We start from the raw sequence: 14,928 nt of genomic DNA, 5'->3' as shown, positions 1-14,928 counted from the left end.
TTTTGGTTACTTGAAATTCTCCCCCTTTTTCTATGATCTGGATTTTTTATTTTTTAAAAGTCTAATTTGCAATTTGCATGAATGTAAGGCTAATTCCCCATTGTTTCTGATTGCAGATGCATTAATTCGATGCTCATGGTGCAGTTGTTGGTTTTCACTTCTAAGGTATTATTCAGTTTGGCCTTAGAACATAGTATTACACATTTAGCTGATTATGTTCCATGTAAGTGATTAGTGAATTAAAGGGTGGCAATCAATTTCAGTTATTTGTTTGTTTAGCTGATTAATTTATGCTTTCAGTTATTTGTTTGTTTAGCTATTAATTTATGCACCTTTGTGGGATTTCCGGCAATTCAGTTATTGGAAAAATGGATTTGGGAGGACTAAATTGTTTGTTCCTTTTTATGGTATCCGTAGGTCTATTGTTTTGCATGCTATGTAAGAGTGTTTCTCTTTTACAGCTTTTGCTCAAGTTTTGGGAAGTGGGATTAAGGTTTTAAAAAAGATTAATCCACTGTTTGGTTTGCTCAAGTGTTGGGAAGTACGGTTAAGGTTTTAATTTTAAAAAGATTAATCTGCTGTTTGGTTTCAAATCAAAACAACATCAATTTAATCTCTTCTTGCAGCTTCTGCTCAAGTTTTGGGAAGTGGGATTAAGGTATAATAAAAGATAACTTTGCTGTTTGGTTTCAAAATCGATTGGTTGTTATTTGAAATTCTTTTGGTTTAATTCTGGAAATTGATGTTTATTTTTTAACTTAAATTTTCGATCTTTGGTGATTTAGGGTTAGGGTTTTCGGTTGGGCACATTTTTGGGTGGTGTTCAAATATGACAATGTCACAATGATATGAAGGGGTTCTCCTGCCATAATTGTTCTTTTTCTGAAATTGAAGTGAAATCAATCAGACTTGGGTTTGGATATTGTAGTAGCAAAGTCCGTATATGTAGCTGAGCATTAACCTTCTGTAAAAAAACTTTTCTTCATGTTTCGGTAGAAAGGTTTCTTTGAACCTTCTGATAGGGTCAAGAGGCTAACAAACTGTTATTTGAAAAATGTATGCTTATGGGAAATTCAAGTGAAACTAATTGCAAATCTTCTTGCTTTCCCATTTCCTCTACAGATTTTGTTCACTTTTGTTTTCTAGATTGCATGTTAAGAGTTGAGATGCTTAGTTATTCGCTCTTTACATAGAACTTTACATTCTTTTCTGTGAGATTAGAGTTTCATACCTTTATTGTGCTTTTATAATATGAATACTTGGGATTGTGTGATAATGTATTACTCAAGTTGTGAAAGGTCCTTACATGCACATATCATCTTTAGTCTTTGTACTCTTTCTTGAGATAGTGTGATGCTGAATTTATTAATGGTTCTTACGTGAACAAATGCACTCTTAGTGCGCTTTACTTTTGTTTTCTGAAATTCTATTTTTGTTATTTTGCATGAATATAGCAGATATACCTTTCCTATTGCTGTTGCTATTGTCCTTTCAGGCCAATATGAGGATGTTTAGACAATTCAGAGGATATTGTCTACACATGTCAAGGTGTAAACAATCTACTCGGTGATAAGAAGCAGGATAAAGATCAGAAAATGATGCGGGGCAATCTAGCACTGAAGGTTTGCTAAAGAAGATATTAGATTGAATATTTCTGAATGTGTTTGTTAGCTTCTCTCTGTAAATGGATTGTTCATGGATGCATATCTGATTTGAGGAGAGTTTGAAAATTATAGAGGTTGTAACTGCAGGAAGCTATATTAATTGATTAGAAATAGATAGAGTATAAATAGTTACATCATGACTATCAGATTATCTTCATTATACAAAACTCATCATAATTATTTACACAAACTTCATTATAAATATCCTTCATTATACAAAACTTGAATCTCGACACAACGTATTATAACCTAACTACGTAATCCCTATATGATTGATAACTAAGTAAAAAGAAACTAAGCTACGACACTAATTAGCATAAGTGCAACATCATAGACAACTAACAAATTAAATGTCCTATTTAAGAGATAAAAAGAGAAAACAACCACTTAAGAAAATTGAAAATAAGGACAATTGGCTTTGGAGAGATGAAAGACCAATTAAGAAAGATCATACACAAAATTTAAGAAATTAAAATCAGTGCAATTAGCTTAGGAAGCAACCTACTAGAGAGAGAACATTTACGAAAAATCATTCGAGATAGACCACTTTAGAAAGATCACTTAACAAAGAGAGAGGGGGGAGCCACTTGAAAGATAACTTATGAAAATAAGAAAAATTAGGTTAGGAAAAAGTGTTACTAAAATGCTAGAAAGAAAGAGAGACCACTTAAGAAATAACAATTAAGCATAAAAAACCCTCAAGAAGAAAAAGAAATCAAGGCAATTAGTTTAGATGAGAAACTTAGGGCAATTAGCTTAGGAGAGGAGAAGAGAGAAACCATTAGTTAAAGAGACCACTTAAGAAAGAAAGCTCACTTAAGAAAAAGAAAGATCACTCAAGAAAAAAGATCACTAAAGAAAGAAAGATGACTTAAGAAACTAGGTAATTATAAACAAATAGTTTTGGAAAAAACTTAGAGCAATTAGCTTAGGGGGGAGGGAGGGAGGGAGGGAGGGGGAGAGAGAGAGAGAGATGATCAATTACGAAAAATCCACACTTGAGAAAGAGAGCATTTATGAAAAATCATTTGAAAGAGACCACTTTAGAAAGATCACTTAACAAAAATAGGGAAGCATCTTGAAAGATTACTTATGAAAAAAAAAAAAACTTAGGAAAAAGAGATACTAAAATGCTAGAGAGAAAGAGAGAACAAGAAATATCAATTAAGAAAAAAAATTACTCAAGAAGAAAGATCACTAAAGAAAAGATAGATAACTTAGAAATCAGGGCAATTAGTTTAGGTGAGAAACTTAGGGCAATTAGCTTAAGAGAGGAGAAGAAAGAAACCATTAGTGAGAGAGACCACTAAGAAAGAAAAATCACTCAAGATATAGAATGATCAATCAAGAAAAAATATCACTGAAGAAAGAAAGATAACTTTTTTTTTTTTACGCAAGAAAGAAAGATAACTTAAAGCACTAAAAAAACAAGGATTTCATATGAGATCGCTTGAGGCCGCAAGAACATAATCAATTAACGACATTTGACGCATCATAATTATTTACACAAACTTAATTTTAAATATCATTCATTATACAAAACTTGTATCTCAACACAACGTATTATAACCTAACTATGTAATCCTTATATGATTGATAGCTGAGTAGATCGAAAGAAACTAAGCTACAACACTAATTTGCACGAGTGCAATATCATAGACAACTAACAAATGAAATGTCCTATTTTAAGAGATAAAAAGAGAAAATGACCATTTATGAAAAAACATTTTTTAAAATAAGGACAATTGGCTTTGGAGAGATGAAAGACAAATTAAGAAAGATCATTCACAAAAAACAAGGCAATTAGCTTATAAGGGAGAAAGAAAGAGAGAAAGGGTCCACTTAAGGAAAACGAGGCAATTAGCTTTGAAAAACACAGTTAGCTTAGAAAAAGGGTTACTTACATGAGAGAGAGAGAGAGAGAGAGAGAGAGAGAGAGAGAGAGAGAGAGAGAGAGAGAGAGAGAGAGAGAGAGAGGGAGAGACCACTGAGGAAAAACCATTTAAGAAATTAAAATCAGTGCAATTAGCTTAGGAAGCGACCTAATAGAGAGAACATTTACTTAAACTCATTTGAGAAAGACCACTCTAGAAAGATCACTTAACAAAGAGAGGAGGAAGCCACTTAAAAGATAACTTATGAAAATAAGAAAAATTAGGTTAAAAGAAAGAGATCACTTAACATAATAAAAGAGAGACAATTTGGGAAAGATCACTTAAAAAAAGAAAAAAAAAGTTACTAAAATGCTTAAAAGAAAGAAAGCCCACTTAAGAATATCACTTAAGAAGAAAAATCACTCAAAAAGAAGAAGAAAGCTAAGAAAAAGGCTTACTATAATGCGAGAGAAAAAGAGACGACTCAAAAGTTCACTTAAGAAAATCAAGTCAATTATATTAAGAGAGAAAGAAGTTACTTTAGAAAAATCATTTATGAAAAATGGTCAATTGCCTTTGGAGAGGTGAGAGACAAATTAAGAATGATCACATACAAAAGTCGAGGCAATTAGCTTAGAAGAGAGAGAGATAGATAGACATGGGCCACGTAAGAAACATCATTTAAGAAAATTGAGGCAATTAGCTTAGGAAAACACAATTAGCTTACAAAAAAGGGTAACTAAATTAGAGAGAGAGGGAAGAAACATACTCGACTTGTTGGATTTATCAGTTTTTTTTTCTTTTAAGATTTTATGTTTATAAGCTGGCATATCAATCACAAGTCACTAATTCACCGTCGTTGAGCTCGTTGCAATAACAAACACAATGCAAAAAAACAATGATTGTACATATTAGATACAACATGTACATATTACTAAATCAAGGCCAATTCATAAGTGGCCCATAGTAAAACATTTGCTCCATTCTAAAAGCAAACCAATTCACATTACAAAACCCAATAAATATTGCTATAATTTACAATGTTGCTATAATTTTTTCTAAATAAAACAAACAATTATAAATCAAATAATATATCAAAGTCCATTCAACCAAATCACCTTTTCACTTCACACAAAGCATCATTATTATTACTTATTTAAAACGACCACACAGATTTTTAATCTAAACTCAACACAAATTCGAAAAACTAACACGTAAAAGCCCCACATTGTCTCATTATATACAAGAAAAACATACGACGCTTCACACTAGCATCGCGCGCGTAGCGCGCGCGGGTCCGCCTAGTAGTCATAAATGCTATCGTGTTTAAATGTTCAAATTATATGCTCGAAATGTGTTATATGGAGCACTATGGTTGTTGAGCATGAAAAAATTGTATAAACGTCTAGTTATGTTGGACTTTAAATGGCAACACAATTTGTGACTAAATTTGACCAGTCATAATTGACCAAAAGCAACATAGTGAGTGGGCTAGTGTCATCACTAACACCTCATGAAAACAAGCAAGTCAAAAAAGGGTTCCAAGTGGAGTGATATCTATATATCTTATTTATTCGAAAACAATGAGATAGCACTGAGATGTGAAACACATCATAATGTATCTCTATGCAGGTCATGTAGTGATTCCTTCTTATCACCACTTAATCCCAGGCAATCAAGTAGCAAACACAACAAATAAGATGGCCCAACCGCAATCAAAGAGTTCATCGGAAAGAAGCTCTTTCTAAGATGTATAACTCACCTTGATTTTGTTTGTAGGTATCATAATGGAGATTTAAAGAAGAAACATATTTCCTGCTTCAATCATCCCAGTAATAAAAAGTAAGCATGGTCATTACAACAGATTAGATGGTCGTAGTCCACATTATATTAATTATGGAGTATGATTACAACAGATTAGATGGTTGTAGTCCACATTATATTAATTATGGAGTATGCTATATGATGTCATTGTGTATATAGTCCAAAAAATGGGTGTACGCTAAGTTTCTAATAGTGGCAAGTATATTGTGTCCTTAATCACCATGTTATGTCGAGCTTAGTAAAATCATGCCACTAGCAAATGACATAGCAAGAAAGTCTAATGCCTCATTAAATTGCCTTTAGTCCTGTACAACACATCATATAGACGAACCTATAATTTTACGTCATATGTTTTGGTTTCCACCTATCATGACTTTAACCCTCAGAAAAACGAACCATATGACTATATGAGTGCGGTTGTGGGTGTATTTGGACCTTCGGCTTTGGTTTGATGATGACCTTGAGCCCTTTAAGGCAAGGCAAGGCGTCCAACCCATATAAACCTCAAAACTTTCTCTGATTCAAATTTCGCGCTCTCAAGATCAGCAAACAACAGGTTCTCTCTCTACAATTTCTCTATTATCATCCCCAAAATTCGCCATTCCTAATTACATGATTTCGCTAATCTCGATTTTCTGATGCATTTTTCTGCAGCTGTTGAATTCTAAGGTTCAATTCAGCGCAATTGAAGGTAAATTCATACTTACTCAAGCAATTTAAACTCTCGAATTTCTGGATTTTAGGTTATTGTTTTGAATTATCTATTTGATCATGTTAAATTATCAATTAAAGGAAAACCTAGTTTGATAGAATATTTGATTATTATTTTTGCTCTATTTGTCGAATTGCTAAATTGCGGTTTTGGATACGTCTTCAAATCGATGTTCAACTGATTTAGGTTCATGATTTTCACTTCAGCTTGTTTGTGATTGTTGCTCATAATCAAAGTATGAAATCGATTGCAGTTATCATGAAATGCTTGATTTAATTTGGTAATTTCATCAAGTGTCAAAAGTTTGCCGATAAATTGCTGGTTGAGCTCAAATTTTAAAATGTTTGGTGCGAAATTTATGCCATATATTTTTATTTATAAAAATCATTAGGTAGCATGATACTATGATAGTTGATGGAAGGAATTTAGTTTTCACTTAACGAAGGAATTGTTAATGGCGATCTTTGGTACTGAAATTTTCATCGCTTGCTTATGTGACCTAATTGCTTTGATTCCTTTTTGAATTCAGTGTTAATTCAAGAAAACCTGTTTCTTATACAAATGCGTTTATTGTCTAAAATGGAGATCAAGTTCGAGAAGACCGTTTTACTCGTGTTTCGTGCTCATCTGAAATTTGAACTCTAAATTATGGTGTAGAATGAATTTGATTGTTGTCCTTGTGCAATAACAAATTATTGAATGCAAAACAGCAAAAAAAATGTGCCAGTAATGTTATTGACAATTTTTAGGGTAATTAATCTTTTGTGCGAGTATTAACTATTAAGTGTCTTTACAATATACTTGTATGGTTGGCTGTTAATTGATATTAGGACTTCTCTGCATTCATGATCATTACCTGGTGTCAGTGTGCGGCTGTGCTGTGCATGTTCCATAACAGCTCTTGTGCGCATGTATGAAAATGGCGTGTTCGAGAGGTTGATCAACCAAACATGATTATTGATTACCTTTTATCTTCGGGTTTTACGTGGACAGCAACTGTTTCCTTCATAGAAATCTGTTCTGAAATCTTTATCAGGCAATAAATGGTCTTATTTTGTGGCCTCCATGCTTTATGCTGTCTGATGTCTTGAACCAGCAATCTAGCATGATACTATATGTTCATGTGTTAGTAACTTAGTTTCGACCTTAACATGTTGTACACTGGTTTCTTTTGTTCTTGCTCTTATAGCGTCCTGCTCGAAGACTTGCCTGATTTGTGCCTGAAAATTGGGCTCTCTTATAATTAATTCTGTACATGTGGATGCAGAATAGTAATCAACATGGAAGAGCAAGACACCCAAATAGCAAGAAAGCGCAAGATAAATGATGTATGCAGTAGAAGATTAATAAGTAATACAATTTTATTAGCTGCTAGATTAATTCTTTACATTCAGCTAATATCTCATCAACTTTCGCTAGATGGAGCATGAAAGAAGTGAGGACAGAGGTGAATTAAATGAAGAAAATGGGGAAGAAGAGAGTGAAATGAGGCTTGGCATTGCTCGCCTTCATGAGAAAGTTGAGGCATATAATCAACTGGTAATCATGCTAGAATAATGTTATGCATCCCTTGCATTTGTAGAGTTATAGTGCCCAAGTTCACTGTTCAAGTATTCAGAAAATCAGAAGTAAATAATTTGACAATTCTTTCAGGTTTCTGAGATGCTGGAATCTGGAAAGTCACTGTTCAACAAGCTAAGCCAGGATTATGAAGAGCGAGTTCTCATGTAAGCTATTAAATGCGAATATTACTTGATTACATACAGATGGGAAGCTTACATTGTTCCCCTAATATATTGGTTGTTATAGGATCCACAAGGAGCAGATTGAGAAATGGCAGGAAGAGATGAAGGAGCTGAGGGTGATCGATGCAACTAATGAGGAAATGAATGATCGCCTTAATAATGTCAAATGCCTACTTCAAACTGTTCCTATCGGCCAATGAAGATTCAGCATTTCAACTGCTAATTAGACCTTGATCCGTTGCTTTTTCTGCTGTGAATCATGGATTTGCCTGAGGACAACCAAAGCTGTTTACAAGTGCAGGTATATCTGCCAAATTTTGTGCACTCTCTTACTTCTATATATATGAATCATTAATTGAAAGACCGCTTTTATTGTAAAGGTTGATCTAGTTATAGTTTCTCCACCTTAGATTACCGATAAAGAAGTATGGGTATTCCTGTTCTCATAACTGTGAGTCTGCTACCTCTTCAATATACAAATTTTTTTTTCCTGGAATGGAGTTAGTACTTCACTTTGAAGAATCATGTTGACTTAAATGTGTAATCGCAAGCCGAGAGATTGAACTGCACAAATCCAAAATCTGATGTCCATATTGGTTTTTTTTTTTTTTTTTTTTTTTTTTTGAATGTGTAATTAGGCCATGTAAATTTGGGCTTTTGAGCCTAAAACCATCCCCTTGAAAAAAGGATTTTGAATTGGGCCTAGATCGAGCCCAATTTGAATAAAAGAGGCAAATATTTCTCCATCACAAAGGTTGTCCTTACCCAATAAGCCAACACCAATTATCAAGGTGATTAATGGGGTCGTCTCATGTTTTATAAATACTACTCTGTATTACATATTATGTTCTCAATCCTTAATAATAAAGTGGACAATTTATATGGATTTATTAGTGATAAAATTTGCGTATTTTCATTCTTGATCATGTAATGCAATAATTTTGGTGTTTCGCCATAAATAGGCCTAAAGCTTATTCCTAAGCCATTGTTGACAGTCTAGACAAAATTGATCACATTCAAATGACCGAACTTCACTCTTTTTATCATGAGAAAAAAGACTTTATTTCTAAGCCTCATTAGTAACATTCTCAAAGGTCTACCTGAGAAATTTTTAGGAGTTAGGAGTTAGGACTATGCAAAGGGTATACATATCTTCTACTGTTCTGCCTCACAAGAGGTGATGACAAATTACTTATTTCCTTGAATGGATGTCGATTCAACGATCCTAGTCTGCTGCTAGTTTTCTGCTCTGTTTTCTTTGCGTCACTGAAATCAATCTCTTTGTTCTCAGCATTTTCATTTGTTTGATTGCTTCCTTTAACACGACACATTAGCATTCGCTTTTCTCTTGCAAGCTGAGCTCCAAGTGATACTGGTGCTATATCTTTACTCGCTTTCACATCATACTCACATCTTTTTTCAACCTTGAATTTTTCAAGCTCCTGCTGCAGTTCTTGTACCTGTTTTTGCAGCTGATTTTCCTTCTTCTCAAGAGAAACTGTCTTCTGTTTCCATTCTTCAACCTAATCATAAGCAATTCAAATTCATCAGCACTAATCTATATCCAAAGAATGCAACAGCATACATCTAAACTATGCTCATTTCATCCTACATAACAGGCAATATTAGATTATTAGATCAGACTGTCTTTTTAAGTTACCTTGGTCAAAACTGAAGGACTTTGGAGAAGATGAACATTGGTTACAAGCCTTACCTCAGAATCTAGTTTGTGGATTTTGTGCTCAGATTCAAGTGCTTGCTCTTCCCAGAAATCGCGAGAAGCCTGCACTTCTTCCATCTCTTCCCTTACTTTCCCTAGCATTTCTTGCATCTGAGACCATTGTTCTGTCTCAGCCTTTACCTGTTCCATAATCCTCCTTACTATAGCTTTACAACGACCTGAGCACATTTTTAGCTCCCCTGATTTTGCCTCCTGGAGATCATGTTTTAGCACAAAACTGGTAAGCTATCCAATGAAACAAGTACACTAAAAGTTTCAGGTAAAAAACATAGTCTAGTTGATTTATGTAGGAATCTTTTCTAAAGAAAATATAGTTCCATTCAGAGTGTTTTTCTTCGAACCAAACACAGCCTCAAAACTCTGATCCACTGAACAAAGATCAGTACTAGTATAGTATAATAAGTAAACAACCATTATATGAGGGAATTCAGAAGCTTATACACAAATTTTAGGTCTGGCTATTGGCGATCGCTGAAGAGGAATGAACATACCTGTGAGGATTGTTGAAATGGAAAGGAAGATGATTCGGCTAGGTCATGTCGTTTTGAAGTAGAAGCTGAACTGGGGACAGAATAGTTGGTTGTTGCTGACAACATGTATCCATACTCTTCTTCCATTCTCTTAAGTAATTTTCCCTTTGATAACCCCTCCATTTTTCTTCTCAAAGTCTCCACCTGCAAATCATATATTCATTCCACAATTATCTTCATTGCTCAAAAATTCAAATTTACTATACAATAGTACTGAAAATTTACACTTCATTGGTTCATTCTAGCTAACAATGTAGGTCAAACTAAGTCCATACTATTAATTGGAAGGGAATTATGTTCTAACATACATATCGACATTGTAGCATGTTCTCTAAATCTACTTAAACAAGAATCAAAGTCTTCCCATATAAGCGAAAAATCTTGTACAAGGTAACTAAATTTCAACACAATTCAACAATGTACCAACTTCTACAGCCCTCTTGTACAAGGTAGATAATAGCTTAGCACAAAATCTATAAAAAATCACGATAAAAACAAGCAAAGAATAGCTCTTACATCATTAAACCTGGTGGACCGACGACAGGAACCATGCCCTTTGATGCTTGCCTCCTTTGAAGAATTGATTGGAAGACTAACAGAAGTTACTTCTGATATCTCCTTCACACAACATTCATCCTGTATTTCACTGTATTTTTCGAGTTGTTTCTGAAGCAAAGACGCTTGCTTATCAAAGTTACTGTTGCAATTATGAATTTCAGGGGTTTTCAACTTTGAGTTCCTTTGTAGCTCTACAAGCTTCTTTGCTAACTTCTCAATCTCCTCCTCTAATGTTGGATTTCCGCTTTCGCCCTCCCGGATTTTCTTCTTTCCCTATCATTGATCAATAATTAATCCAATAATTAAAAATTAATACTCAAATTAGTGAAACTATGAATTAGGCTAAAACTAACAGAATGACAGAAACAGTAGCATTGCAGGAAAAGACAATCAATTTTCAAAAAAAAAAACATGTCCTTTCACATACCAAGTGATTAAAAGTACAGTGCATAATAGGACAACTAAACATACTACCAATAATATAAGACAAATGAAATTAATTTCATCTTACAAAGTTTTACTTTCATTGTAATATTGAAACATAAATTCAAATAAATGTACGGAGTATATTTTTTGTCATATTGGTATTAAAGCAAAATGTTTGTAAGACAAATAAATTTCTGTTTTGTAAGCTAATTATCCTTAATACTGAACTAAAAATTAATCAATTTCAATAAAAAAAAAAAAGGAGATTAAGGAACTAACAGAGAGAAGGGTATGAACAGCAGACTTCAAACTCTTTTCCAAAACTACCCTTTCTTTCTCCAACTTCTTAACAGCAATTTCTCTCTCCATCCTCAAGAAATTACACTCTGCCCTCAACATATCAGCTTGAAACCTCCATTTCTCCTCCTCGCTCTCGGGTACATTATCGTATTTACCTCTCTCGCTAGAGTTCAGTAAAACAACCGGAGGAATGGTGTAAGAAAATGACCTTTCTTGGTCAAATAAATTCTCTAGTTTACCCTTTTGTGATCGTCTGAGAAATGACGAGCTTACATCGGAAATCGATTTAACAGGGACGTTTTTTGTGGGTATTTTCCGGCGAGTAGTCCGCCGTGGAAGGTGGAGGATTCTAGGTGTTTGCGGTGGTTGTGGGTGCCATTTTGGTCGCCTCACCGTGGTCATGTGTTCTCTTTTCCTCTGTTTTTGTTTTGTTTGATTTTATTTTGAGGCTTTTGTTGCGTTGTGTTTAGTGCCCCTTTAGTTTTTGTAGTGTGGGTGAAAATTGAGGAGAGAGAAAAATTTGAAAAGAGGGGATATAACGGGAAAGTGGGGTCCACTTTACGAATGATGGGCCATAACGAACATATGAAAGGGGAGGGTTAGCGAATGTACAAGCTGCAGTGCATGCAGTATTAGAGTAATAGCAGAGAGAGTTTTAACGAACCATATATGAATACGAGTTGAGCCTCGAGCTAGTTCAAATCTAGAATCATACTTCGTAATTTATTGACGGTCGGATTTATGGGTACTGTAGTTGTAAATTAATTGACATGAACTTTGAATTATAATCTATTGTCAAGTTAGTTCAAATTAAGAATCATACTTCGTAATTTATTGGTGGTTGGATTTGCGGGCATTATAGTTGTAAATTCATTGACATGAACTTTGAATTTTAATCTTGTGTCGAGTTAGTTTATGTAGATAGAGTTTAAAATTTTTAAAATATATTTAGATACTGTAAGGTTCATAACATTTTATATTGATTCAATTTGATATCTTTTGTTTTTATTTTTATTATTATGATTTATAAGCTTGAATTATATAATTATATTGATCTTGTATAGTGGTGTACTTATTAAGTTATAATTGAGTATTGACCCTAGGTAAAAGATATTGGCTATATGCCAATAAGCAAATAATGATAGTGTGATTTTGAACCACTTGCATGAATAATAATGGACAAGTAGACTATTACAAAATCACAATAGATTTGATATGTCTTGAATAGTTAGGGATGTAACATGATTTTTTTTCAAACTTTATTTTAACGAGTTACTCAAATTTTATGATTAAATATTATGTAGATTAATTCATACATTTTCGTCAAAAAAAGAAAGATTAAAAAAAAAAAAAAATCCATGCATTACTTGTATATCTTATATACATTCAAATCTCTATTATCTATGCAATTCTTAGTATTGTGTTATAAAAATCAAACATATGACTGACCTAGCTGGCTAATATTATTACATCCTTGATTAGGAAAACAAATTCTCGTAATAATCACCCATTAGAAATTAATATATCAAGCTAGTACTTATTTTAGTACTAATGATCAATATAATTACTAGACATTCAATTTGTTTTTTAGTCCACAACTACACATTTTTCCCTCAAAATTTCAAAAAATAACGCAAAAAAATGAGTGAGAGGCGTGCAGCCTCGATTCCACGAAAGAACAGAGATTTGAAATGCAAGCAATGCAATAAATGGATTCCCTTCATTTTTTTTAATTTATTTTTTTGTAATAATAAAAATAATTGAATTTATAATAATTAGAAGAAGAGTACCTAGATCTTTGTTCTTCCTAGATTTTGGTGTTTGATGATGCTTTTTTGTAAGACCCTGCCCCCACACACCCCTACCCAATTTTGGGTAACTTTAGTTCTATGCTCTGTCTACTTCTTTACTTTGGAAGTCAATACTACATTAAGCAACTTTAAGTATTGATAGTTGACACTAATTGATTTATAATAATGGGGTGAGTTTAAAGTTATGTTTGAAATAATGATTTGATATTAGGAAGGTATTAACCTTACAATTAGTAGAATGAAAGTAAATATTTAATACGAGCCAATGTGTGTTTGTTGTAGGCAAGTCTCATCAAAACCTTTTACATACATTAAAATTATTACTATAGCTAGCCTTGCTACGACAACACAAAATGTGTGTTGTAATGCTTATGGATAAGGGGCTTTGAGGGACATATGCAAACAATTCAATTCTACTCGAAGATTTTCAATCATAAAATTTTGTGTTGAGATAATTTAAAGTAATTACATATATTAGTGATAATGTCTAATTTGAAGTTTGATAAATAATTATTGTAATTAAGTATGAGGCTTTGAAGCATACTTGTATTATCTTTCATTTTTTATTATTTGGTTTATTACTTTTCAGAAAAATTCTAAATTTATGTTGGTTTTTACTAAAAAATTTGTATGGACACAAGAATAAGAAAAAAATACTATTCACATGTTTACTTTATGATTTATGATTTCCATCTATGACTTGTGATGGACTCAAATGTCATGGTAAGTTAAGGCAAAGTCATACAAGTAGTCAAGTAGTATCACATATTTTATCAAGATAGTTAATCCTTTTATATGTATACTTCCACACTTTCACACAAGATTGATTGTCGCACTAAACTTTTTTCTGCCATTAATACTCGTATATCTTATACAGTTAACATTTTAAATTATGCTCCGTATGATAATTTAGTATTTTGCCGGTGCATTGAAAGATTTAATCCTTGTAGCTTAGATACGTATATCTAAGCTCATGGTTGACAAGGTGGTGCTCCTAATTCTGTCCTCTATCTTTCAGTGATTTATTCTACAACATTGATTACAAATTAGAGCTAATTAATATATTAATTGAGACTTCATAATCAAAATGTACGTGCCGTAGAAGCACATTCTAACTATTATAATTATTATGTCACACATTTAATTTGACATATAGTAATACGCAATTATATTAGTAGTATTTAAATTAATTATTTGCAGACCACATGCATTTTTATAATCTGGCAAATACAACTAATCATTCCCCAATCCTCTTACTTTCTCTCTCTTTAAATATGAATGGGGTGAGGAATCTCTTTAAATATTGGTCAATCACGTCCAATTTGTGATGATATTTCCATTTTTTGAGGCTGCAACAAAATCGATCACATAACACTTGGGGTGCAACATTTTAATGCTATATATGAATATATTATGTATTCACTGCATACAGTAAGACATAAATTTTAGGAATTAATTGTAGGGTAAAGTACCGCATGATGAAAAATAGCTAGCATGGTTTGTAGAGTAATACATGTTTGAATTTATTGGCCCTAATATACGCGTAATCATACGTATTAATCGAATTAATATACTCCGTATCACTGTATGTATCCTTATAAAAACTGAACCTATAGATGATACATTCGCATTCTTACTCAAGGATAGTCATATTATCTAGACAGGTCTAGAATTAATTTTGTAAAATTTTCATATAGCTAAGTAGTACTGTGGTAATATAATAAGCTGTTATAAACAATTTTA

At 32.9% G+C, this 14,928-nt stretch overlaps 2 protein-coding genes across 3 annotated transcripts; one reads left to right on the top strand and one right to left on the bottom strand.

Annotated features, from left to right (window-relative positions):
* Positions 1 to 5,761: 5,761 nt before the first annotated feature.
* LOC145626263 (uncharacterized) lies at positions 5,762 to 8,617 on the top strand. Of its 2 annotated transcripts, XR_014110980.1 has the most exons (7): positions 5,762 to 5,918; positions 6,017 to 6,053; positions 7,342 to 7,402; positions 7,494 to 7,613; positions 7,728 to 7,801; positions 7,884 to 8,120; positions 8,200 to 8,617. XR_014110980.1 is itself a non-coding variant. In XM_081678696.1 (6 exons), exons 3-6 carry the CDS (start codon positions 7,355 to 7,357, stop codon positions 8,017 to 8,019), a joined length of 378 nt encoding a protein of 125 aa, XP_081534822.1. In that variant the 5' UTR covers positions 5,763 to 5,918; positions 6,017 to 6,053; positions 7,342 to 7,354; the 3' UTR covers positions 8,020 to 8,617. The 2 variants fall into 2 exon arrangements, 1 of the variants encoding a protein (XP_081534822.1); XM_081678696.1 differs by having other exon boundaries at positions 5,763 to 5,918; positions 7,884 to 8,617.
* A 239-nt stretch (positions 8,618 to 8,856) lies between these two features.
* On the bottom strand, positions 8,857 to 11,889 carry LOC145626262 (uncharacterized). The gene is made up of 5 exons (XM_081678695.1): positions 11,354 to 11,889; positions 10,607 to 10,921; positions 10,052 to 10,234; positions 9,534 to 9,752; positions 8,857 to 9,342 (listed from the first exon to the last, which is right to left on the bottom strand). The coding sequence occupies exons 1-5, from the start codon at positions 11,774 to 11,776 to the stop codon at positions 8,938 to 8,940; spliced, it is 1,545 nt and encodes a 514-aa protein (XP_081534821.1). The 5' UTR covers positions 11,777 to 11,889; the 3' UTR covers positions 8,857 to 8,937.
* Positions 11,890 to 14,928: the final 3,039 nt, after the last annotated feature.

The sequence above is a fragment of the Chenopodium album genome, chromosome 4 (genome assembly GCF_948465745.1).
Source record: "Chenopodium album chromosome 4, dcCheAlbu1.1, whole genome shotgun sequence".
NCBI lineage: Eukaryota > Viridiplantae > Streptophyta > Magnoliopsida > Caryophyllales > Amaranthaceae > Chenopodium > Chenopodium album.
Note: the sequence above shows the minus strand (reverse complement) of the source record. Positions and strands in the feature narration are given on the sequence as shown.

What these genes read in the sequence shown, in the direction of transcription:
- LOC145626262 (XM_081678695.1), bottom strand. Translation starts at nt 11,776, where the DNA reads ATGACCACGGTGAGGCGACCAAAATGGCACCCACAACCACCGCAAACA. An exon ending in GGTCCACCAGGTTTAATGAT is followed by an intron (nt 10,235 to 10,606) that starts GTAAGAGCTATT and finishes TATGATTTGCAG; the next exon opens with GTGGAGACTTTGAGAAGAAA. An exon ending in CATTTCAACAATCCTCACAG is followed by an intron (nt 9,753 to 10,051) that starts GTATGTTCATTC and finishes CATGATCTCCAG; the next exon opens with GAGGCAAAATCAGGGGAGCT.
- LOC145626263 (XM_081678696.1), top strand. Translation starts at nt 7,355, where the DNA reads ATGGAAGAGCAAGACACCCAAATAGCAAGAAAGCGCAAGATAAATGAT. An exon ending in GAAAGCGCAAGATAAATGAT is followed by an intron (nt 7,403 to 7,493) that starts GTATGCAGTAGA and finishes AACTTTCGCTAG; the next exon opens with ATGGAGCATGAAAGAAGTGA. An exon ending in TTGAGGCATATAATCAACTG is followed by an intron (nt 7,614 to 7,727) that starts GTAATCATGCTA and finishes CAATTCTTTCAG; the next exon opens with GTTTCTGAGATGCTGGAATC.